We start from the raw sequence: 21,156 nt of genomic DNA on the forward strand, positions 1-21,156 counted from the left end.
CGCTCCAGCCTGGGTGACAGAGTGAGACCCGTCTTTTTTTTTTTTTTTTTTTTTTTTTTTTTTTTTTTGAGACGGAGTCTCACTCTGTCACCAGGCTGGAGTACAGTGGCACAGTCTTGGCTCACTGCAACCCCCACCTCCCGGGTTCAAGTGATTCTCCTCCCTCAGCCTCCTGAGTAGCTGGGATTACAGGCGTGCATCACCACGCCCGGCTAATTTTTGTATTTTTTAATAGAGACGGGGTTTCACCATGTTGGTTAGGCTGGTGTCGAACTCCTGACCTCGTGATCCGCCCACCTCGGCCTCCCAAAGTGCTGGGATTACAGGCGTGAGCCACCGCGCCCGGCGACCCCGTCTTAAAAAAAAAAAAAAAAAAAAAAAAAAATCCCTAACAGAGCCCGCAAACGCCCTTTCTCAGCTTCAGCCTCTGGACTTACACTTGGCCGGCGCTGCGCCTCTCCGGGATCCCCCTCCCTCCTCCTCCCTGGGGCCCCGCGGGCCGGAGGGAGGCGCCGGGTGGCCCAGCCTGGGTGGTCTCCTGCCCCGCCTCCTGCGGCGCCGTTACCTAGCAGCGGGCCCGGCCGCGCGGCTACGGTAATTTGCGGGCCCCTCAGCCAATGGGAGGGCGTCGCCCCGGCCGGCTCACTTTTCTGGAGCTCCAGCCGCCTCCCGGGCACTGCAGTCGCCACCTCGAGCCCTGCTGTGCGTCTCGGGCCAGCAATTCCGCCTGCGCGCGGGACCCATTCCTCCTCCAGCCGCCGCGGCCCGCGGCCCACGGCCCACGGAGCGGGTGAACCTCGGCGCCGCGCCCCGGACCCGCAGCTCCCTGCACTCCTCCTTCCCAGCCGCCTTAACACCCGCACCCCACAGTCTCTCCCACGCCCGCGCCTTGGCGGCCCCACTGAATCCCCACGCGGGTCCCAGCGGTACCGGGAGACCGGGCTAGCCTATGGGAGTGCCCAGATAACGCGGGTTGGGGGCGCCCGCGCCCCCCATCCCCGCCAACATGACTCGATCGCCGCCCCTCAGAGAGCTGCCCCCGAGTTACACACCCCCAGCTCGAACCGCAGCATCCCAGGTGAGTAGAGGGGGAGCTGGAAGAAGGAAGAGCGGAGCCAGGTCTGTCACTCGGGCCTCTGCAAGGTTTGTGATGTCTTGAAGTGCCGAGTGTCATTAGACGTCTGAAGGCAAGTGAGAGCTAGCACGGCAAGCAAGTTGTGCGTGTGTGTCGGTGTGTCTGTGCCTGTGTCTCCTCATCGTCTGGCCATTGAGAATGAATGTCTGTGGGTTCACCTCCGTGTCCACCTGACGACAGGTGTGTGTACATATGTATCCTGCTCTCAGAAAATGGGCCTATGCCGGCCGGGGGCGGTGGCTCACGCTTGTAATCCCAACACTGGGAGGCTGAGGCAGGCAGATTACCTGAGATCAGGAGTTCGAGACCAGCCAGGCCAACATGGGGAAACTCTGTCTCTACTAAAACTAAAAACGTTAGCAGGACGTGGTGGCAGGCGCCTGTAGTCCCAACTACTCGGGAGGCTGAGGCAGGAGAATCTCTTGAACCTGGGAGGCAGAGGTTGCAGTCAGCTGAGATCACACCACTGCACTCCAGCCAGGGCAACAGAGCGAGACTGCGTCTCAAAAAAAAAAGAAAAAGAAAACAAAAAGAAAAGAAAGGAAAATAGGCCTATGCCTTCCTCAGGTGTGTGCTGGGGGTGGTGGGTGCTACGTTTTCCAAGTTTGCGCCTGTGTCTGTGTTGGTGCTCCCTGTCCCACATCCAGAAATCAAGAAGCTAGGGCTGGGCAGCAGATATACAGGGTGAGAAGGGAAGGATTTCATGCATTGTTGCAGTGATGCCTGGCTGACCCTTCTCTTTCCATCCCAGATCCTAGCTGGGAGCCTGAAGGCTCCGCTCTGGCTTCGTGCTTACTTCCAGGGCCTGCTCTTCTCTCTGGGATGCGGCATCCAGAGACACTGTGGCAAAGTGCTCTTTCTGGGACTGTTGGCCTTTGGGGCCCTGGCATTAGGTCTCCGCATGGCCATTATTGAGACAAACTTGGAACAGCTCTGGGTAGAAGGTAAGTTGTGGACACTGGCCATAGCTGCTCAGGTATGGTGAGCCCAAGACAAGAACGGAGTGAGGAGCTGGTTACTGAGCTCTAGTAGGCCTGGCCCTGGGGCTGGAGGGGCACCTGCTGGCCAGAATGCTACACCTGGGCATCTAGGAACACCGTTCCCTCCCACAGCCATAAATGGACATCTGCAGATGTTAGACCCTGTGAATTGGGTGTATAGAATATTTGTCTGTGATTTTGTATGTGTTTATTTAGCATTTATTGTTAACTTTCTATGTGTGTTTTTGACAATGCATCAGGGTTTTACAAAGGCAGCTAAAACAAGATTCATCTTTCAGTAGCAAAGAAAGTAAAATATGTGCTGGAATAACTAAAATACAATACAGAGCATCCTGTGATTGTGTCGTATAAGAGAGGGCAGGGAGAAATCACTTCTGACCAGCAGAATCAGAAAAGTTAGAACTAGAAGGCTGGGGAAACTCAGTAAATAATCTGGCCAAGCCTCCAGGGAGAGGACTCAGGCACCCAGACCCATTTAATGGAAAAGCAATACAGAATCCACACTTTGAGGCAATAGCCAGGGTCAGATGGAATCAAATCCTCACTTTTTTTTTTTTTGAGACAGAGTCTCGCTGTCGCCCAGGCTGGAGTGCAGTGGCGAGATCTCGGCTCACTGCAGGCTCCGCCCCCCGGGGTTCACGCCATTCTCCTGCCTCAGCCTCCCGAGTAGCTGGGACTACAGGCGCCCGGCATCTCGCCCGGCTAATTTTTTGTATTTTTAGTAGAGACGGGGTTTCACCGTGGTCTCGATCTCCTGACCTCGTGATCCGCCCGCCTCGGCCTCCCAAAGTGCTGGGATTACAAGCGTGAGCCACCGCGCCCGGCCCCAAATCCTCACTTTCTTAAGGAAGCATAAAAGAATGATTTTCTTGGGGTTTTTTTTGTTGGCTTTTTTTTTTTTTTTTTTTTTGAGACAGTCTTTTGCTCTGTCGCCCAGGCTGGACTGCAGTGGCGCGATCCTGGATCACTACAACTTCCGCTTCCCGGGTTCAAGTGATTCTTGTGCCTCAGCCTCCCAAGTAGCTGGGATTACAGGTGCCCACCACCACACCCGGTTAATTTTTGTATTTTTAGTAGAGCCAGCCTAGACCTGCAGGGCTCAGGTCCTCCCACCTCAGCCTCCCAAGTAGCTGGGATTACAGGCGTGTGCCACCACACCCAGCTAATTTTTGTTTTGTTTTGTTTTGGAGACAGAATCTTGCTCTGTCACCCAGGCTGGAGTGCAGTGGTGTGATTTCAGCTCAATGCAACCTCCACCTCCCAGGTTCAAGTGATTCTTGTGCCTTAGCCTCCTAAGTAGCTGGGACTACAGGCGTGAGCCACCACGCCCTGATATTTTTGGGTTTTTGTTTTGTTTTGTTTTGTTTTGTTGAGACAGGGTCTCACTCTGTCGCACCCAAGCTGGAGTTTAGTGGCTTGATCTCGGCTCACTGCAACCTCCGCCTCCCAAGTTCAAGCGATTCTCCTGCCTCAGCCTCTCAAGTAACTGGGATTACAGGTGGGCGACACCATGCCCGGCTAATTTTTGTATTATTAGTAGAGACCAGGTTTCACCATGTTGGCCAGGCTGGTCTCGAACTCCTGACCTCAAGTAATCCGCTCACCTCAGCCTCCCAAAGTGCTGGGATTACAGGTGTGAGCCACCGTGCCTGGCCAGAATGATTTCTTAATAATTTCAGCAGGCCAGGTGCAGTGGCTCACGCTTGTAATCCCAGCACTTTGGGAGGCCAAGGCTGGCAGATCACAAGGTCAGGAGTTCGAGACCAACCTGGCCAACATAGTGAAACCCCATCTCTACTAAAAATACAAAAATTAGCCGGGCGTGGTGGCGGGTGCCTGTAGTCCCAGCTACTTGGGAAGCTGAGGCAAGAGAATTGCTTGAACCTGGGAGGTGGAGGTTGCAGTGAGCCGAGATCACGCCACTGCACTCCAGCCTGGGCAACACAGGGAGACTCCATCTCAAAAAAAAAAAAAAATTCAGCATGACTCTCTTCTTTCCTGAGGGCTGGTTTCATATGGCAGCCCTTTGATAGGAGTCAAACTCCAGTCTGTTTTTCCCTGGGAAATTTGCATTTTGTAGACTTCCTCAGCCCGGGCACATACCCAAAGGCAGAGCCCAGGTTGGAGTCTCACACCCTCGAGTTATTTCAAATACTGTGAAGTCCTAGGATCCAGAGCAGATGTTTCTCAGAGCTTGCCTGCCTGTTGGGCTCCCACACGCCGTCCCCACCCTACCTACCCCCAGCCCTGCAGACCCTCACATCCATACACACTCTAGGCCAGCCCTGAGGTCCAGAGCAGATGTTTTGCTCTGCCTGCCTGCCCCTAGCCCCAGGACACAGATGTGCATACACGCACATACACATACCCCCACCCACACCACTGCTGCCTGGGTGGTCCCAGATGACTCTTGGATTTCCTGCCACAACAGAGGCAGTCTCCCTTCCCTTCCTCCCTCTCCATTCCCCACATTTTCCCCATCTAAACACTGCTTGATGCTCCATGTTTCCTCATCCTCTCTCCTATACTCCAGCATAGGATAGGCTAGACCCCAGCAGTTTTTTGCTGTTGTTTGGGGGAGGGTTTTGTAAGAGGATGGTAGCCAATTCCTAGGCTTTTTTCCTTTATTTCAGAATATCACTCTTGTCCTATATTGGCTGGGGGTGAGGTAAAAATCTTTTTTTCTTTCTTTTTTTTTTTTTTTTGAGAGTAAGTCTTGCGCTGTCTGTTGCCCAGGTGCACTACACTGCCCTGTAGTGCAGTGATGCAATCTCGGCTCACTGCAACCTCCGCCTCCCGGGTTCAAGCGATTCTCCTGCCTCAGCCTCCAGAGTAGCTGACACTGTAGGCATGCGCCACTATGCCCGGCTAGTTTTTTTGTATTTTTAGTAGAAACAGGGTGTCACTATGTTGGCCATGCTGGCCTCGATCTCCTGACCTTGTGCCTGTAATCCCAGCTACTCGGGAGGCTGAGGCAGGAGAATCACTTGAACCTGGGAGGTGGAGGTTGCAGTGAGCTGAGATCGTGCCATTGCACTCCAGCCTAGGTAACAGCAAGACTCTGTCTCAAAAAAATATATAAATAAATAAATAAAATAAAATAATAGAATGCTTTTAGCCACATGAAAGAGAAAAAAGGGAAAGGAAGAAGGGAAGAAGGAAGAAAGAAGATTGATTTATTATTCTCTGTAACAGGAAGCCTGGTTAATTCAGTTAATTCGGCAGCCCAAGGACATTAGCAAGGACCCACTTTCTTTCTATCTTTCTCCTCTGCCATCTTCCACATGTTGGACTTTTGTCCTCAGGCTTATCTCAAAGTGGCTGCTGCAGTGTCAGGAAAAAGAAATCATTCTTGTCTTGCATTTCTTTTTGCTTTTGTTTTGTTTTGTTTTATAGAGACAGGGTTTCACTCTTTCACCCAGGCTGGAGTACAGTGACACAATCACAGCTCACTGCAGCCTCGAACTCCTAGGCTCACACAGTACTCCTGCCTCTTTCTCTACAGTATCTGGGACTACAGGCACATGCCACCATGCACAGCTAATCTTTTTGTTTGTTTGTTTTTTGTACAGACGCAGTCCCACTATGTTGCCCAGGCTGGTCTTTTTTCTTTTTTTCTTTTTCTTTTCCATCCCCCGAGACAGAGTCCTGCTCTCTAGCCCTGGCTGGAGTGCAGTGGATTGAATTCAGCTCACTTCAACCTCTGCCTCCTGGGTTCAAGCGATTCTTCTGCCTCAGCCTCCTCAGTAGCTGGGATTACAGGTGCGCACCACGCCTGGCTAGTTTTTGTATTTTTAGTAAAGACAGGGTTTCACCACGTTGGCCACTAGTCTCAACCTCCTGACCTCGTGATCCGCCCACCTCGGCCTCCCAAAGTGCTGGGATTACAGGTATGAGCCGTCGCGCCTGGCCGGCCCCCAGGCTGGTCTTGAACTCCTGGTCTCAAGCGATCCTCCTGCCTTGGCCTCCTGAAGTGCTGGGATTACAGGCATGAGCCACCATGCCTGGTCTTGCATCTCTTTTTGAAAGTGAGGAAAAATTTATTAGTAGGCTCCCAGCCAACTTCTCATTTGCTCTCTTTGGCAAGAACTATGTAACATCCTATGCCGAAATCCTTCACTTGGCAAAGGCAATGGAATTACTGATTGGCTTCTTAAACTAATCAAGTTTCACCTTCTGATGCTGGGGAGGAGCCCAGCTGTCCCTAATCACTAGGCCTTTCCGATGATGGCCACTGAAATTAGGGTCTGTCAGAAAGGAGGAAGGTGCTGACAGCCTCACCTTCAAATCTGCCTCCACAGCACCACCCTGTGGCCAATCTCCATCTGGCCAAGTCAGTCCCCTTCTTAGTGCCCTTCCACCGATTTCCACCAGATTCTGTAAAATCAAATATAAACTCCATAGCACACACTCTAGGCCCTCCATAATTGGACTTGATTGCTTCTCCAGCATTGCCGCTGGCTCCTCCCTGGCTCACTCTTAGCAGTACCGAAACACGGAGACTTTCACAGTTCCCTGCGCACACCTGGTCCAGGACGCGCACACCTGGTCCAGGACGCCTTTCCTGACTTCTCGTGGGCACCTCTTATCATTCACAACTCACAACAGTGTATTCACAAAAATACGTTGTTAGGTGATGAAAACGTCAGATCCCCTCTGCCCAAAATCTACCATGACTCCCATTTCACCTGGAGAAAGTTTAAGTCCCTGCAATAGTATATAGGCCTTTAGACGTGAAACTTCTGGACCAAAGATTATGGAGCATCATATTGCAATGTTGCTTTCCCGTGAGGAGTGTACCATATTACACTCCCATAGTGGGTTAGAGTGTGCTCTTGTAAACCAGCAATGAGTGCCATCAATTTTAAAATTTTTGCTAAATTGTTAGATAGTAACTTATTGATGTTTTTATTTGCATTTACAGGATTGCTTATAAGGTAGACTCTTTTCCATATTGGTTAACCAGTTATATTTTCCCATTGGTAAAGACATAAAAGTTTGGGCCGGATGCGGTGGCTCACGCTTGTAATCCCAGCACTTCGGGAAGTCGAGGCGGGCAGATCACGAGGTCAGGAGATCGAGACCACGGTGAAACCCTGTCTCTACTGAAACACACAAAAAAAACTTAGCCGGGCGTGGTGGCGGGCGCCTGTAGTCCCAGCTACTCAGAGAGGCTGAGGCAGGAGAATGGCGTGAACCCGGGAGGTGGAGCTTGCAGTGAGCCGAGACTGCACCACTGCACTCCAGCCTGGGCGACAGAGCGAGACTCCGTCTCAAAAAAAAAAAAAAAAAAAAAAAAAGACATAAAAGTTTGGCCGAGTACAGTGACTCACGCCTGTAATCCCAGAACTTTCAGAGGCTGAGGTGGGAGGATCGCTTGAGCCCGGGAGTTCGAGACCAGCCTGGGCAACATAGGGAGACCCTGTCTCTACAAAAAATACAAAAATTAGCTGGGCATGGTGGTGGGTGCTTGTAATCCCAGCTACTCGGAAGGCTGAGGCAGGAGAACCGCTTGAACCTGGGAGGCAGACATTGCAGTGAGCCAAAAAAAAAAGACCAGCTTGGGCAACATAGTGATGAGACCTTGTCTCTACAAAAAATTTAAAAATTAGCCAGGCATGGTGGCGGGCGCCTGTGGTCTCAGTCACTTGGGAGGCTGAGGTGGGAGGATCACCTGAGCCCAGGAAGTCAAAGCTATAGTGAGCTGTGATCAGGCCACTGCACTCCAGCCTGGGCAACAGAGCAAGACTCTGTCTCAACAAAAAAAGGAAAAGAGATTGGGAAACATGACGATCTCAGATGGGGCTTGAGTCTCAGAGAAGCAATACATGTGGGTCCCAGCAGGCAGCAAAGACTAACAGGAGGAGACCCCCAGACAAGTGGAAACAGCGCAGGGTCTGAGATCAGACCAAATCCACAGAGCCTCCAGAGGTAGATTTGACCCTCACTCTCCCCCACATCATAGTTAGGTGATATCCCCTCACAATGTCCCCACCTCCCTCAGGTCCCAGTTACATAGCAGGAGCCTGTGGCCAGCATAACGCAGGACTGGAGGGACGCTAAGATCCAGGGCACTATGGCAGGCCTGGCACCGGGAATCCCTGTGGTCTGGACAGTGAGGGCGGTGAAAAGGATCTGGACACCTCCCTCCCCTTGGACCACTTTGATTTCACCCCTGCCAGGGTTCGTGAGCTGATTCCATGCACTTCCTGCCTGAGCGGGAGCAGCACACTGAATGACTGTCCCATCCTCCCCCTCCCCCACACCAACACAGGGCCCATTATTATCACCCATTACTATCAGACACTCCTATCCCTGCCCTCTCCCCAGGACACTTTGCAGAAAGGTGTGTGGATATAAATCACTGCCCAGAGCAACCTGAACTAAGAACCAGCCCTAGCCCTACACCTGTTCTTTTAGGAAACCCTCCTAGCAGCAGCCTCCCTATTGGCCCCTATTGGCCCTCCTTGTCCTCCCCACCAGAACAGAGAGGGACTGAACGAGGGTTCCCTTACCAAGATGCCCCTACAACCCCCACAGCCCACAGCCAGCTCATGCCGATTGTCATTTTTAAGTTTACACCCAAAACTCAGCCAACCTGCTTCATGCTTAAGCCCTAGACCACACAAGAAATCCGGAGAGCCACACAACTGAGGCTTCTCCACTTCCCTGGCAGAGCTCCAGGACCCAGAAGCCTGGGGAGTCGGCCTGGGCCATGACCAGGCCCTCAGGGATAAGGCAGGGGCTCCTCTCTGCCGCACCTCTCCCACTTGTCTGGGGAGGCCTCAGAGTTAGAAGCCCCCATCCCAAGTCTGACCCGCCTAGGCCCTTTCCCCCCAGCTTTCTCTGTTTGCTCCGGCAGTGGGCAGCCGGGTGAGCCAGGAGCTGCATTACACCAAGGAGAAGCTGGGGGAGGAGGCTGCATACACCTCTCAGATGCTGATACAGACCTCTCGCCAGGAGGGCGAGAACATCCTCACGCCCGAAGCACTTGGCCTCCACCTCCAGGCAGCCCTCACTGCCAGTAAAGTCCAAGTATCACTCTATGGGAAGTGAGTCTGGCTGAGCCCCTGAGCAGCTGGGGGTGAGGCATGCTGTGGGGGTTCTGGAGTGGGAATCCCCCTCTTCTGCTGATCTCCTATGCCCCTGGCTATTGCAGGTCCTGGGATTTGAACAAAATCTGCTACAAGTCAGGAGTTCCCCTTATTGAAAATGGAATGATTGAGCGGGTAAGTGTCCTGAGAGGGAGTAGAGGCAGAACCTTTTCTGTGGCGTGGGAGGACTCAGACCAAGCAAGCCCCACAGCCTGCAATCCACCCCCTTAAAACTAAGGAGGGGGACTGCAGAGGGCATCCTACAAGGGATGTGGGGCAGGACTGACATGGCCCGGGGTATCCCTGGCAGATGATTGAGAAGCTGTTTCCGTGTGTGATCCTCACCCCCCTTGACTGCTTCTGGGAGGGAGCCAAACTCCAAGGGGGCTCCGCCTATCTGCCGTGAGTGCCACTCCTGGGGCCCTGCTTCATCTCCCGCTGGGGACTCCCCCAGCAGAAAGGAGGGGTTGGGGGAATGAGGATGATCAAAACCTTACCAAGGTCCTAATTACCTCCCAGGCCAGGAACAGAGAGCATGGGCTTCCCCAAGGCTCTCTCCACATCCTCCTTCTCTTTCCCTCTGAAGGAAGGAAGACCTGACTTATTTACACAAAACTAAACACAAAGATCTGTAAGATCTGAGCAAAGGAGAAAAAGATCCCCAGAAAGAGGCTTTGCTGGGGGGAATTACCTAGGTGTTTGCTAAGCCGTTGCCCAGGCCAGAAAGAAAACCTGCTACAGGCATGTGCCTGCTGGTTGTATATTAGAACCAAGCACACAGCTTGGTAAGAGACTCAGTGGGGCCTTTCTGGGCCCTTTCTATGTATTAGGTAACCCTGCCCTGATATTCGTCTCAGCCCCTTGTACTCTTCTACAGCTCACTGTAGCACCCTGGTGGGCCCATGCAGCCTGGCAGTTCTGAGAAGCTGAGGCTTGCACACCCTCCATATGGAAGGACAAATCGGCAGATAAGAGGAGGGCAGGGTACAGCATGGGGCCCCAGCAGCAGTTTGGAGCCTGGGTTTTCATCCCTGACCCTCACCAACTATGGGCTTTTCCCTCAGCGGCCGCCCGGATATCCAGTGGACCAACCTGGACCCAGAGCAGCTGCTGGAGGAGCTGGGTCCCTTTGCCTCCCTTGAGGGCTTCCGGGAGTTGCTAGACAAGGCACAGGTGGGCCAGGCCTACGTGGGGCGGCCTTGTCTGCACCCTGATGACCTCCACTGCCCACCTAGTGCCCCCAACCATTACAGCAGGCAGGTGGGTTCCAACCAGGTCTGCCAGGGAAAGGCTGTTTTCCTTCCCTTTCCCTTCCTCATACTCCTGTGTTCTGGGGGAGCTGACTGCTCTGTGCCCTGCCCCCACTTCCTGGCCATTATTACCCTGCTTCCACAGTGCCAGGCCCCCAGTGTTCCATTCCCATTCAGTTATCCTACGGAGCCCTCAAGTGGTATACGAATCCCTTTTTCCTTTTCTAAGCCTAGATAAGGCTGGACTTTTTTTTTTTTTTTTTTTTTTTTTTTTGAGTCTCACTGTCGCCCAGGCTGGAGTGCAGTAGCTCGATCTCGGCTCACTGCAACCTCGGCTCAAGCAATTCTCCTGCCTCAGCCTCCTGAGTAGCTGGGATTACAGGTGCCCGCCACCATGCCCAGCTAATTTTTGTTAGCCTCCCAAAGTGCTGGGATTACAGGCGTGAGCCACTGCGCCTGGCCAAGGCTGGACTTTTTATCAAAATAGACTAATACAGGGAAACTAAGAACACAGCAGGTAAGCATGAATATCATACCTGGTTTCCCAGGTTTCTTTATGGCCCTGCAAATGTACTTTTTTCAGAATCCGCCAGTTACACCAGCTCCTCCCAGAAGCCTACTTCCAGGCCTCTACCCCTTGGGGCTTCCTGTCTGTGGGATACTCGCTGTTCACTCCTGCAGAGCAGTCAAGAGGCTCAGAATAGTTACCTACACTCCAGGCCTACTGAGCTTCATAGCAGCTTGGTTCCTGGAGGTGGAAGCCCAGGGACACTCAGTTATCCGCGGCCAGAGCCTTGAGCATTAACCCCTCCTGTTCCCCTCCAGGCTCCCAATGTGGCTCACGAGCTGAGCGGGGGCTGCCATGGCTTCTCCCACAAATTCATGCACTGGCAGGAGGAACTGCTGCTGGGAGGCATGGCCAGAGACCCCCAAGGACAGCTGCTGAGGTAGGGTCTCCTCTGGGAGTTGGTGAGGGGACTCCGTACATGAGAACCCATACTGTAATGCCAGGCAGCTCTGGCAAAAGGCCCTTCACATCCCTCACCAGGTGTTTGGGCCAGCTCTGACCCCTGGTTCTCCCACACCCCCACCAGGGCAGAGGCCCTGCAGAGCACCTTCTTGCTGATGAGTCCCCGCCAGCTGTACGAGCATTTCCGGGGTGACTATCAGACGCATGACATTGGCTGGAGTGAGGAGCAGGCCAGCACAGTGCTACAAGCCTGGCAGCGGCGCTTTGTGCAGGTCGGTATGGACAAGGACAAGGGGGGGTGCCCTGAGGCCATTCCCTCCTCCTGCCCCCTCCTATCCACCCTGTTTCTCCAGCTGGCCCAGGAGGCCTTGCCTGAGAACGCTTCCCAGCAGATCCACGCCTTCTCCTCCACCACCCTGGATGACATCCTGCATGCGTTCTCTGAAGTCAGTGCTGCCCGTGTGGTGGGAGGCTATCTGCTCATGGTGGGTCTTGCACCTGGCACCTTGCCCCCACCCCACCTCCAACCAGTGCCCACCCTGGGAGCCCCTGTCTGAGACTGCTCTTTCTCCCCACAGCTGGCCTATGCCTGTGTGACCATGCTGCGGTGGGACTGCGCCCAGTCCCAGGGTGCCGTGGGCCTTGCCGGGGTACTGCTGGTGGCCCTGGCGGTGGCCTCAGGCCTTGGGCTCTGTGCCCTGCTCGGCATCACCTTCAATGCTGCCACTACCCAGGTACGCCAGGACTGCAGGGCAGACTCAGTGCCAGTCACCAGGCTTCACAGGTCCTCAGCTGCCTGCTCCTGTGCCCCTCTAGGTGCTGCCCTTCTTGGCTCTGGGAATCGGCGTAGATGATGTATTCCTGCTGGCGCACGCCTTCACAGAGGCTCTGCCTGGCACCCCTCTCCAGGTGGGGCCTTGTCCCCCAGGGCTCATCTGAGGCAGCTCAGCTTACTGGTTAAGAGCCTCTTGGTTCAAGTGACCTTGGGCTGCTAGTGAACCTCAGTGCCTCTTGTCCCCATCTGTAAACAGGGGAAATAATAGTGCTGTGTCCTAAGGGTTGTTGTTTGGCTCAGTGAGGTAACTCAAGTTGAATGCTTAGAACAGCCCATCACACGTACATGGTACCCAATAAATGCTAGCTGCTGTGTTATGACTGCCCCACCTCTGCACTCCAAGTTCCTGAACCTCCCCTTCACTCCACCTTAACACGGCCCCTCCCTTGTGACCTGAGGGCAGGTCCCCACTCTGTCCTGGCAGGAGCGCATGGGCGAGTGTCTGCAGCGCATGGGCACCAGTGTCGTACTCACATCCATCAACAACATGGCCGCCTTCCTCATGGCTGCCCTCGTTCCCATCCCTGCGCTGCGAGCCTTCTCCCTACAGGTGAGGCCTCTCACACGGGGCGGCTCAGGGTGGGTATGGGGCTGAGGCCAAGCTTCATCCAGCCTTCATGCCCCTCCTGTCCGTCCCCCAGGCGGCCATAGTGGTTGGCTGCACCTTTGTAGCCGTGATGCTTGTCTTCCCAGCCATCCTCAGCCTGGACCTACGGCGGCGCCACTGCCAGCGCCTTGATGTGCTCTGCTGCTTCTCCAGGTACTGCCTGCACCCCAGCCCCTTCCTCCCGTGACCCACGCCAGCCTGTCCCCTCACCAGCATTTCAAGGCACGGACCTGTCATCCACTCTCTACCTCTTCCAGTCCCTGCTCTGCTCGGGTGATTCAGATCCTGCCCCAGGAGCTGGGGGACGGGACAGTACCAGTGGGCATTGCCCACCTCACTGCCACCGTTCAAGCCTTTACCCACTGTGAAGCCAGCAGCCAGCATGTGGTCACCATCCTGCCTCCCCAAGCCCACCTGGTGCCTCCACCTTCTGACCCACTGGGCTCTGAGCTCTTCAGCCCTGGAGGGTCCACACGGGACCTTCTAGGCCAGGAGGAGGAGACAAGGCAGAAGGCAGCCTGCAAGTCCCTGCCCTGTGCCCGCTGGAATCTTGCCCATTTCGCCCGCTATCAGTTTGCTCCCTTGCTGCTCCAGTCACATGCCAAGGTAAGACTGGGCAGAGCAGGGCAGAGACTTAGCATCTCTGGGTCCAGAAGGGCAGAGGGCTTAGTCCACCGCCTGAGGGGTTGGGGGCAGCCCTGGGGTCTCCAGCTTAGTTGCTACTTCCCACAGGCCATCGTGCTGGTGCTCTTTGGCGCTTTTCTGGGCCTGAGCCTCTATGGAGCCACCTTGGTGCAAGACGGCCTGGCCCTGACGGATGTGGTGCCTCGGGGCACCAAGGAGCATGCCTTCCTGAGCGCCCAGCTCAGGTACTTCTCCCTGTACGAGGTGGCCCTGGTGACCCAGGGTGGCTTTGACTACGCCCACTCCCAACGCGCCCTCTTTGATCTGCACCAGCGCTTCAGTTCCCTCAAGGCGGTGCTGCCCCCACCGGCCACCCAGGCACCCCGCACCTGGCTGCACTATTACCGCAACTGGCTACAAGGTGAGAGGCGAGGAGACTGGCATGGAGGGGTGCTGCAGGGAGAAACGCCCCGGGGCCGCCAGCTAACAGAACCCTATCCTTGTCTCCCCCCAGGAATCCAGGCTGCCTTTGACCAGGACTGGGCTTCTGGGCGCATCACCCGCCACTCGTACCGCAATGGCTCTGAGGATGGGGCCCTGGCCTACAAGCTGCTCATCCAGACCGGAGACGCCCAGGAGCCTCTGGATTTCAGCCAGGTTGGGAGAGGGCGGGAGGGGTCCAGTAGCACAGGGGCTGCAGGCGTCCTGGGCCCAGGCCTTCAGCCCTCTCTGCCTCTGCAGCTGACCACAAGGAAGCTGGTGGACAGAGAGGGACTGATTCCACCTGAGCTCTTCTACATGGGGCTGACTGTGTGGGTGAGCAGTGACCCCCTGGGTCTGGCAGCCTCACAGGCCAACTTCTACCCCCCACCTCCTGAATGGCTGCATGACAAATACGACACCACGGGGGAGAACCTTCGCAGTGAGTCTTGGGGGGAGCTCAGCAAGAGCCTCAGTCTCGCCCACACAAGCCCTGAGCCTGAGGCCCTGCCCACTCTGCCCCATGCTCACTGCCCTGTCCCTCTCCCTCTTCTCCCTTCCCCCCCTCCGCAGTCCCACCAGCTCAGCCCTTGGAGTTTGCCCAGTTCCCCTTCCTGCTGCGTGGCCTCCAGAAGACTGCAGACTTTGTGGAGGCCATCGAGGGGGCCCGGGCAGCATGCGCAGAGGCCGGCCAGGCTGGGGTGCACGCCTACCCCAGCGGCTCCCCCTTCCTCTTCTGGGAGCAGTATCTGGGCCTGCGGCGCTGCTTCCTGCTGGCTGTCTGCATTCTGCTGGTGTGCACTTTCCTCGTCTGTGCCCTGCTGCTCCTCAACCCCTGGACAGCTGGCCTCATAGTGAGTGCTTGCAGGAGTGGGGACAGAGAGACCCAGCGGCACCCGCACCCTTCCCTGCCCAGCTTGTCATCCCTCCTGCCAGGAGCCCTCCGTGAGCCCTGTCTCCCCCAGGTGCTGGTCCTGGCGATGATGACGGTGGAACTCTTTGGTGTCATGGGTTTCCTGGGCATCAAGCTGAGCGCCATCCCCGTGGTGATCCTTGTGGCCTCTGTAGGCATTGGCGTTGAGTTCACAGTCCACGTGGCTCTGGTGAGCACAGGCACCCCGGGGAGGGACCAGTCAGCTGATTCAGTATTCAACACATACTGTTCAAGCCCCTACTATGTGCTAGGTACTATTTAAGAATTTGGGCTGGGTGGACGTGGTAGCTCATGCCTGTAATCCCAGCACTTTGGGAGGCCGAGGCAGGTGGATCACCTGAGGTCAGGAGTTCGAAACCAGCCTGGCCAACATGGTGAAACCCTGTCTTTACTAAAAATACAAAAAATTAGCCAGGCGTGGTGGCACATGCCAGTAATCCCAGCTACTTTGGAGGCTGAGGCAGAATTGCTTGAACCTGGGAGGTGGAGGTTGCAGTGAGCTGAGATCACGCCATTGCACTCCAGCCTGGGCAACAAGAGTGAAACTCTCCGTCTCAAAAAAAAAAGAAGAAGAAGAATTTGGGCTGGGCACGGTGGCTCATGCTTGTAATTGGGATGATGCTGGGGCACTTTGGGAGGCCAAGGCAGGCGGATCCCCTGAAGTCAGGAGTTCAAGACCAGCCTGGCCAACTTTGCAAAACCCCGTCTCTACTGAAAATACAAAAATTAGCCAGGCGTGGTGGCACATGCCTGTAATCCCAGCTACTCAGGAGGCTGAGGCAGGAAAATCACTTGAACCCAGAAGGCGGAGGTTACAGTGACCCAAGATCGCATCACTGCACTCCAGCCTGGGCAAAAGAGCAAGATTCAATCTCAAAAAAGAAAAGAATTTGGAAAATAAAAATAAAAAAGAATACAGGATATAATAGCAATACAGATTTTTACCTCCAAGGAACTTATATTCTAGGGATAGAGATAGACGATAAGGGCCGGGTGCGGTGGCTCATGCCTGTAATCTCAGCACTTTGGGAAGCTGAGGTGGGCACATCACTTGAGGTCAGGAGTTCAAGACCAGCCTGGCCAACATGGTGAAACCCCGTCTCTACTAAAAATACGAAAATTAGCTGGGTGTGGGGGTGCATGCCTGTAATCTCAGCTACTTGGGAGGCTGAGGCAGGAGAATCACTTGAACCCAGGAGGGCGGAGGTTGCCATAAGCCGAGACCATGCCACTGCACTCCAGCCTGGGTGACCAAGCAAAACATCTCAAAAAAAAAAAAAAAAAAAAAAAAGAGAGGGAGAATAAATAAGTAGACAAATAAATAAGCAGCCATTTCAGTAGAGAGGAGTAGACAAAATCCTGTCTGGAATGTGTTAAAGACAGAATGGAAGATGAGAAAATGGGAAGCAGTGATTCTTTTGAATGGTTTTACTGTGAACCATTGTGGGATGGGCCAGGCATGGTGACCCACACCTGTAATCCCAGCACTTTGGGAGGCTAAAGCTGGTGGATTGCTTGAGCCAGGAGTTCAAAACCAGCCTGGGCAACATGGTGAAACCCTGTCTCTAATAAAAATACAGAAATTAGGCCGGGCGCGGTGGCTCACGCTTGTAATCCCAGCACTTTGGGAGGCCGAGGCGGGCGGATCACGAGGTCAGGAGATCGAGACCACAGTGAAACCCCGTCTCTACTAAAAATACAAAAAAATTAGCCGGGCGTGGTGGCGGGCGCCTGTAGTCCCACCTACTCGGAGAGTCTGAGGCAGGAGAATGGTGTGAACTCAGGAGGCGGAGCTTGCAGTGAGCCGAGATTGCGCCACTGCACTCCAGCCTGGGCGACAGAGCGAGACTCTGTCTCGAAAAAAAAAAAATACAAAAATTAGCCAGGCATAGTGGCGGGTGCCTGTAATCCCAGCTACTCAGGATGCTGAGGCAGGAGAATCACTTGAACCTGGGAGGCAGAGGCTGCAGTAAGCCAAGATTGCACCACTGCACTCCAACCTGGGCAACAGAGCAAGACTCCGTCTCAAAAAAAAAAATTTTTTTTTTAAATAATTAGCTAGGCATGGTGGTGCGTGCCTGTAGTCCCAGCCACTTGGGAGGTTGAGGCGGGAGGATCACTTGAACCTCAGAGTTTGAGGCTGCAGTGAGCCATGATTACACCACTGCACTCCAGCCTGGGCAACACAGTAAGATCCTGTCTCAAAAAAAAAAAAAATGGGATGGTAGCAGGATGCCAGTGTGGGCTTAATGGAGGGGTTCTACAAAGATACCAGAGATACAGAGATGCCAGAACCAAGGAGGGCCTCACCCAGGGCTGCGTATTCTCTGGCAGAGGAAAGGGGGGACCCACAGACCGGCCAGACTCCACAAACAGCTCCCTTCCCTTCCCCCCACCAAATATCTCTATTATTATTCTGATTATAAGAACAATGTATGGTCCTTGAAAACAAACAAAGCCAGCATGCAGGAAGGTACAAAAGAATTAGAAATCCTCTGAAACACTACTCTGAGAAGTAACTGTTATCACTTTGATGTCCCTCTTCTAGATGGACTAGTGGTTGGCAAACTTCTTCTATTTATAGGACCAAATAATAACTATTTCAGGCTTGGTAGGCCATAGAGTCTCTGCTACAACTCTGCCATCGAAGCACAAAATTGTCTAGACAATACATTAACCAATGGGTATGGCTGTTTCAACAAAATTTCGTTTAGAAAACAAGTGACAGGCTGTTGTTTGCCCAACCTATTTTTGTTTTTGTTTGTTTGTTTGTTTGAAATAGGGTCTCACTCTGTCGCCCAGGCTGGAGTGTAGCAGTGCAATCTCGGTTCACTGCAACCTCCACCTCCCTGGCCAAGCGATCCTCCCACCTTAGCCTCCCAAGTAGCTGAGACTACAGGCACACACAACCACACCCAGCTAATTTTTGCATTTGTTATAGAGACAGGGTTTTGCCATGTTTCTCAGGCTAGTCTCGAACTCCCAACCTCAGGGGATCCACCCACCTCGGTCTCCCAAAGTGCTGGGATTACACGCATGAGCCACCACACCCAGCCTTGTTTGTTTTTAGAGACAGGGTCTCACTCTGTCACCCAGGCTGTACCCTATTTTCCGCGTGTCTCTGTGTCTAAGCTCACCAAACCCATCCATACAGTGTTACCTAAAGGACTCATGCATGCTTCCTGTACAGTTCCCATGAACTTAGTTCACCCGGCCTTTGGTGGACCAAGGTATCGTTGAGCTCTGAAGACAGATACAGCTGGGGACATGGCTGAGCTGGCCATGACTGGCAGAGGAGCAGCTCCAGGACCACTCTGTTTTCCTAGGGCTTCCTGACCACCCAGGGCAGCCGGAACCTGCGAGCCGCCCGTGCCCTTGAGCACACATTTGCCCCCGTGACCGATGGGGCCATCTCCACATTGCTGGGTCTGCTCATGCTTGCTGGTTCCCACTTTGACTTCATTGTAAGGTAGGGAGGGCTCGGGGCAGGGAGGCAGGGCTCAGGGCAGGCCTGGGCTGACTCCCCCCACCCCCAGGTACTTCTTTGCGGCGCTGACGGTACTTACGCTCCTGGGCCTCCTCCATGGACTCGTGCTGCTGCCTGTGCTGCTGTCCATCCTGGGGCCACCACCAGAGGTGACCACACCCTCGGCACCATCCCTCTACTCCCAGCCCAAGGGACAGGGTAGGGAGAGGCAAGGGAAGGGACAGAGCCCTGTGGCCCACAGACAGGTACCTCCCCAACAGGTGCCACCAGCTGAAGGTGGCAGCCTCCTCCTTTCCCCAGACACCATGTTCCTGCCCCTCAGCCCTCCTGGCTTCTTCATGGGACCCACCTTAGCCTTTTAGGATCCAGAGCAAGGTGCAGGGTTTGCCCCAGGCCTCAACCTCCTGTCGCCTGCCAGCTCTCATATCCTGCTGGAGACCAACAAGGGCCCCAGCTTCCCAACAGTCATGGTGATCCCCAGGGAGATGCTGAAGGGGACGGGAGCCCCAGGGGCCTATGGGCTTACTGGGGCTGGTGTCTCCCCACAGGTGATACAGATGTACAAGCAAAGCCCAGAGGTCCTGAGTCCACCAGCTCCACAGGGAGGCGGGCTTAGGTGGGGGGCATCCTCCTCCCTGCCCCAGAGCTTTGCCAGAGTGACTACCTCCATGACCGTGGCCATCCACCCACCCCCCCTGCCTGGTGCCTACATCCATCCAGCCTCTGATGAGACCCCTTGGTCCCCTGCTGCCACCAGCTCTGGCAACCTCAGTTCCAGGGGACCAGGTCCAGCCACTGGGTGAAAGAGCAGCTGAAGCACAGAGACTGTGTGTGGGCCACGTGGGGTCACTGGGAAGCACTGGGTCAGGTGTTAGACGCAGGATGGACCCCTGGAGGGTCCTGCTGCTGCTGCACCCCCTCTCCTGACCCAGCTGTCATGGGCCTCCCTGATATCCATACAGAACAGCCACGGATTTGCACACCCAGGCCTGTGTGAGCCTATGTCTGTGTTACTTGAGAGTGAAAGCCGGCACTTGGGGCTGCAGTGCAGCCCTGTCCCCCTTCCCACCCCACACCGCTGCCCGCCCAGCTGACCAAGCCTGAGGGACCCTCCAGCACCCTTCCTCAGTCCTGGCCCCGCCGCCTGGTGACTCCTGGGCAGGCTCTCCCTATCCCTGCCCACCTCCTACCACATCCATTATTTATATGAAAATGTCTATTTTTGTAGTATACATAGATGTTAGCTATGATGAAAGTTTTATTTTTTAAAGAATGAAATATATTCTATGTGAACTAATCTCAGATGACTTCAGTGCTTTTTTTTTGGACAGAGTGGGGAGTTTGCAAGTGAACATTAGCTATTGGAAGGAGCTTCTCTGGTGCCAGGACCTGAGGTATTAGCTTCTCTAGTTCTGGGTGGAAAAGACCCCAGATTCTGGATTTTTGTCATATCCTTGGTAACATCATCTGGATTAAGTGCTTACTATACAAAACGATAACAAATTTTGTTAGTGTGAAATCCTACTGGGTTCAATCTGGTGACTGGGAGCAGAAAAAAAAGAACCCCACTATGTGGCTTTCACAGCCACCACATTCCAGCCCCCGTCTCTCCAGACTCACCTCCACCTACCTGCCTCACCCACACGGGAAACGGCAAGGTGGAGGGGCAAAACCATGCAGCAGGTGGAATGTGAGGTGGAGGCAGATCAGGAAAGTGGCCAGTTGAAGCAGAGAGAGGTCAACAGGGTCTGGGGAGCTTCTCAGGAGGTTTGTGGACCCAGGGAAAGGAGCCAGGTCCCAGAGCAACCTCCAAGGCAAAGGCCTCTGCAAGTTGGTGGTTGGCCTGACAGCCGAGAGGCATCTTTGGCCAGTCAGCCAGTGGATCAGTTGCGGGAACTGCTCAGAAACTGAGATGCTAGCAGTTAGTGAGGACACAATTTAAGCTGTTTGTTCTGTGAAAGTTGAACAGCTCCACTGAGCAGAGGCCTTGAAGAGTGGCCACAGCCCTGGAATAGAGCACAGAGCCTCACCTAGAGGTGTGGGGAGGTTTGCAACTGCCCTTTCCCAGCCATAGCTTAGGACCCATAGTCTAGTTCACATAGACCCTGGGCTCCAACCACCCACTCACCAGGAATGATCCCACCCAGGAACAATGGCTTCTCACATCCCACCCCACCTGGACATAGGCCAGGAAATCATGTTCTGACCAAAAGATACAAAAACAAAATCAACCACGACAAAAAAACGCCTATTGCAATTGAATCCACACTAAAATGCCTAAAAAGCTCAAGAGAAGCAGGTAGTTGGCAGAGAACCTAGAGTAGGGGGTGCAACCAACAGGCCCAAGGGAGGGAGCCTGGATTTGGGTCCAGCAGTGTTTGGGTCACCAAGGAGGGCATTCTAGGTGGAGCAGAGAGAGCTCACCAGGCTAGAATGGTGCAAAGGGGGTCAGCCCTCAGTGCCACTTACCAGTGGAGTAACCCTGGGCAAGTTAGCCAGCCTCACTAAGCCTCCTCATCTTCATCTTTCCAGGCCCGAGGAGATCTAGCCTCTGACTCCCACCCCAGCACCCGCTCATCAGGCACACGGAGCGCCACTGTCTGGACAGGCTGAATTGGTCTTCGGGTCCATAATTTCTCATATGCCATTCCCTCTGCCTAGAACACTTTCTCACCTCCCCTTGACGTGACCCCGTATCCCCCTTCGAGGTGAACTGGATCGGATGCCATCTCCTCCAGG

General features: G+C 54.3%; 1 protein-coding gene across 3 annotated transcripts; it reads left to right on the forward strand.

Moving 5' to 3' along the window:
- Nucleotides 1-263: 263 nt before the first annotated feature.
- Nucleotides 264-19,714, forward strand: PTCH2 (patched 2). 3 transcript variants are annotated; one of them, XM_055254577.2, is made up of 22 exons: nt 264-1,078; nt 1,887-2,079; nt 8,999-9,188; nt 9,296-9,365; nt 9,541-9,632; nt 10,295-10,490; nt 11,306-11,427; nt 11,575-11,722; nt 11,804-11,935; nt 12,029-12,184; nt 12,267-12,359; nt 12,710-12,835; nt 12,927-13,045; nt 13,150-13,498; nt 13,625-13,937; nt 14,031-14,173; nt 14,258-14,438; nt 14,570-14,850; nt 14,962-15,099; nt 18,257-18,399; nt 18,467-18,566; nt 18,966-19,714. In XM_055254577.2, exons 1-22 carry the CDS (start codon nt 1,007-1,009, stop codon nt 19,218-19,220), a joined length of 3,612 nt encoding a protein of 1,203 aa, XP_055110552.1. In that variant the 5' UTR covers nt 264-1,006; the 3' UTR covers nt 19,221-19,714. The 3 variants fall into 3 exon arrangements, with proteins under 3 accessions (XP_055110552.1, XP_055110553.1, XP_055110554.1); XM_055254579.2 differs by having other exon boundaries at nt 997-1,702; XM_055254578.2 differs by lacking the exon at nt 12,267-12,359.
- The last annotated feature ends 1,442 nt before the right edge of the window (nt 19,715-21,156 follow it).

Source organism: Symphalangus syndactylus, chromosome 12 (genome assembly GCF_028878055.3).
Source record: "Symphalangus syndactylus isolate Jambi chromosome 12, NHGRI_mSymSyn1-v2.1_pri, whole genome shotgun sequence".
Classification (NCBI taxonomy): domain Eukaryota; kingdom Metazoa; phylum Chordata; class Mammalia; order Primates; family Hylobatidae; genus Symphalangus; species Symphalangus syndactylus.

Coding starts and splice junctions, on each gene's coding strand:
- PTCH2 (XM_055254577.2), top strand. CDS start 1,007: ATGACTCGATCGCCGCCCCTCAGAGAGCTGCCCCCGAGTTACACACCC. Junction 9,189..9,295: donor CAAGTATCACTCTATGGGAA/GTGAGTCTGGCT, acceptor TGGCTATTGCAG/GTCCTGGGATTTGAACAAAA. Junction 12,185..12,266: donor TCAATGCTGCCACTACCCAG/GTACGCCAGGAC, acceptor GTGCCCCTCTAG/GTGCTGCCCTTCTTGGCTCT.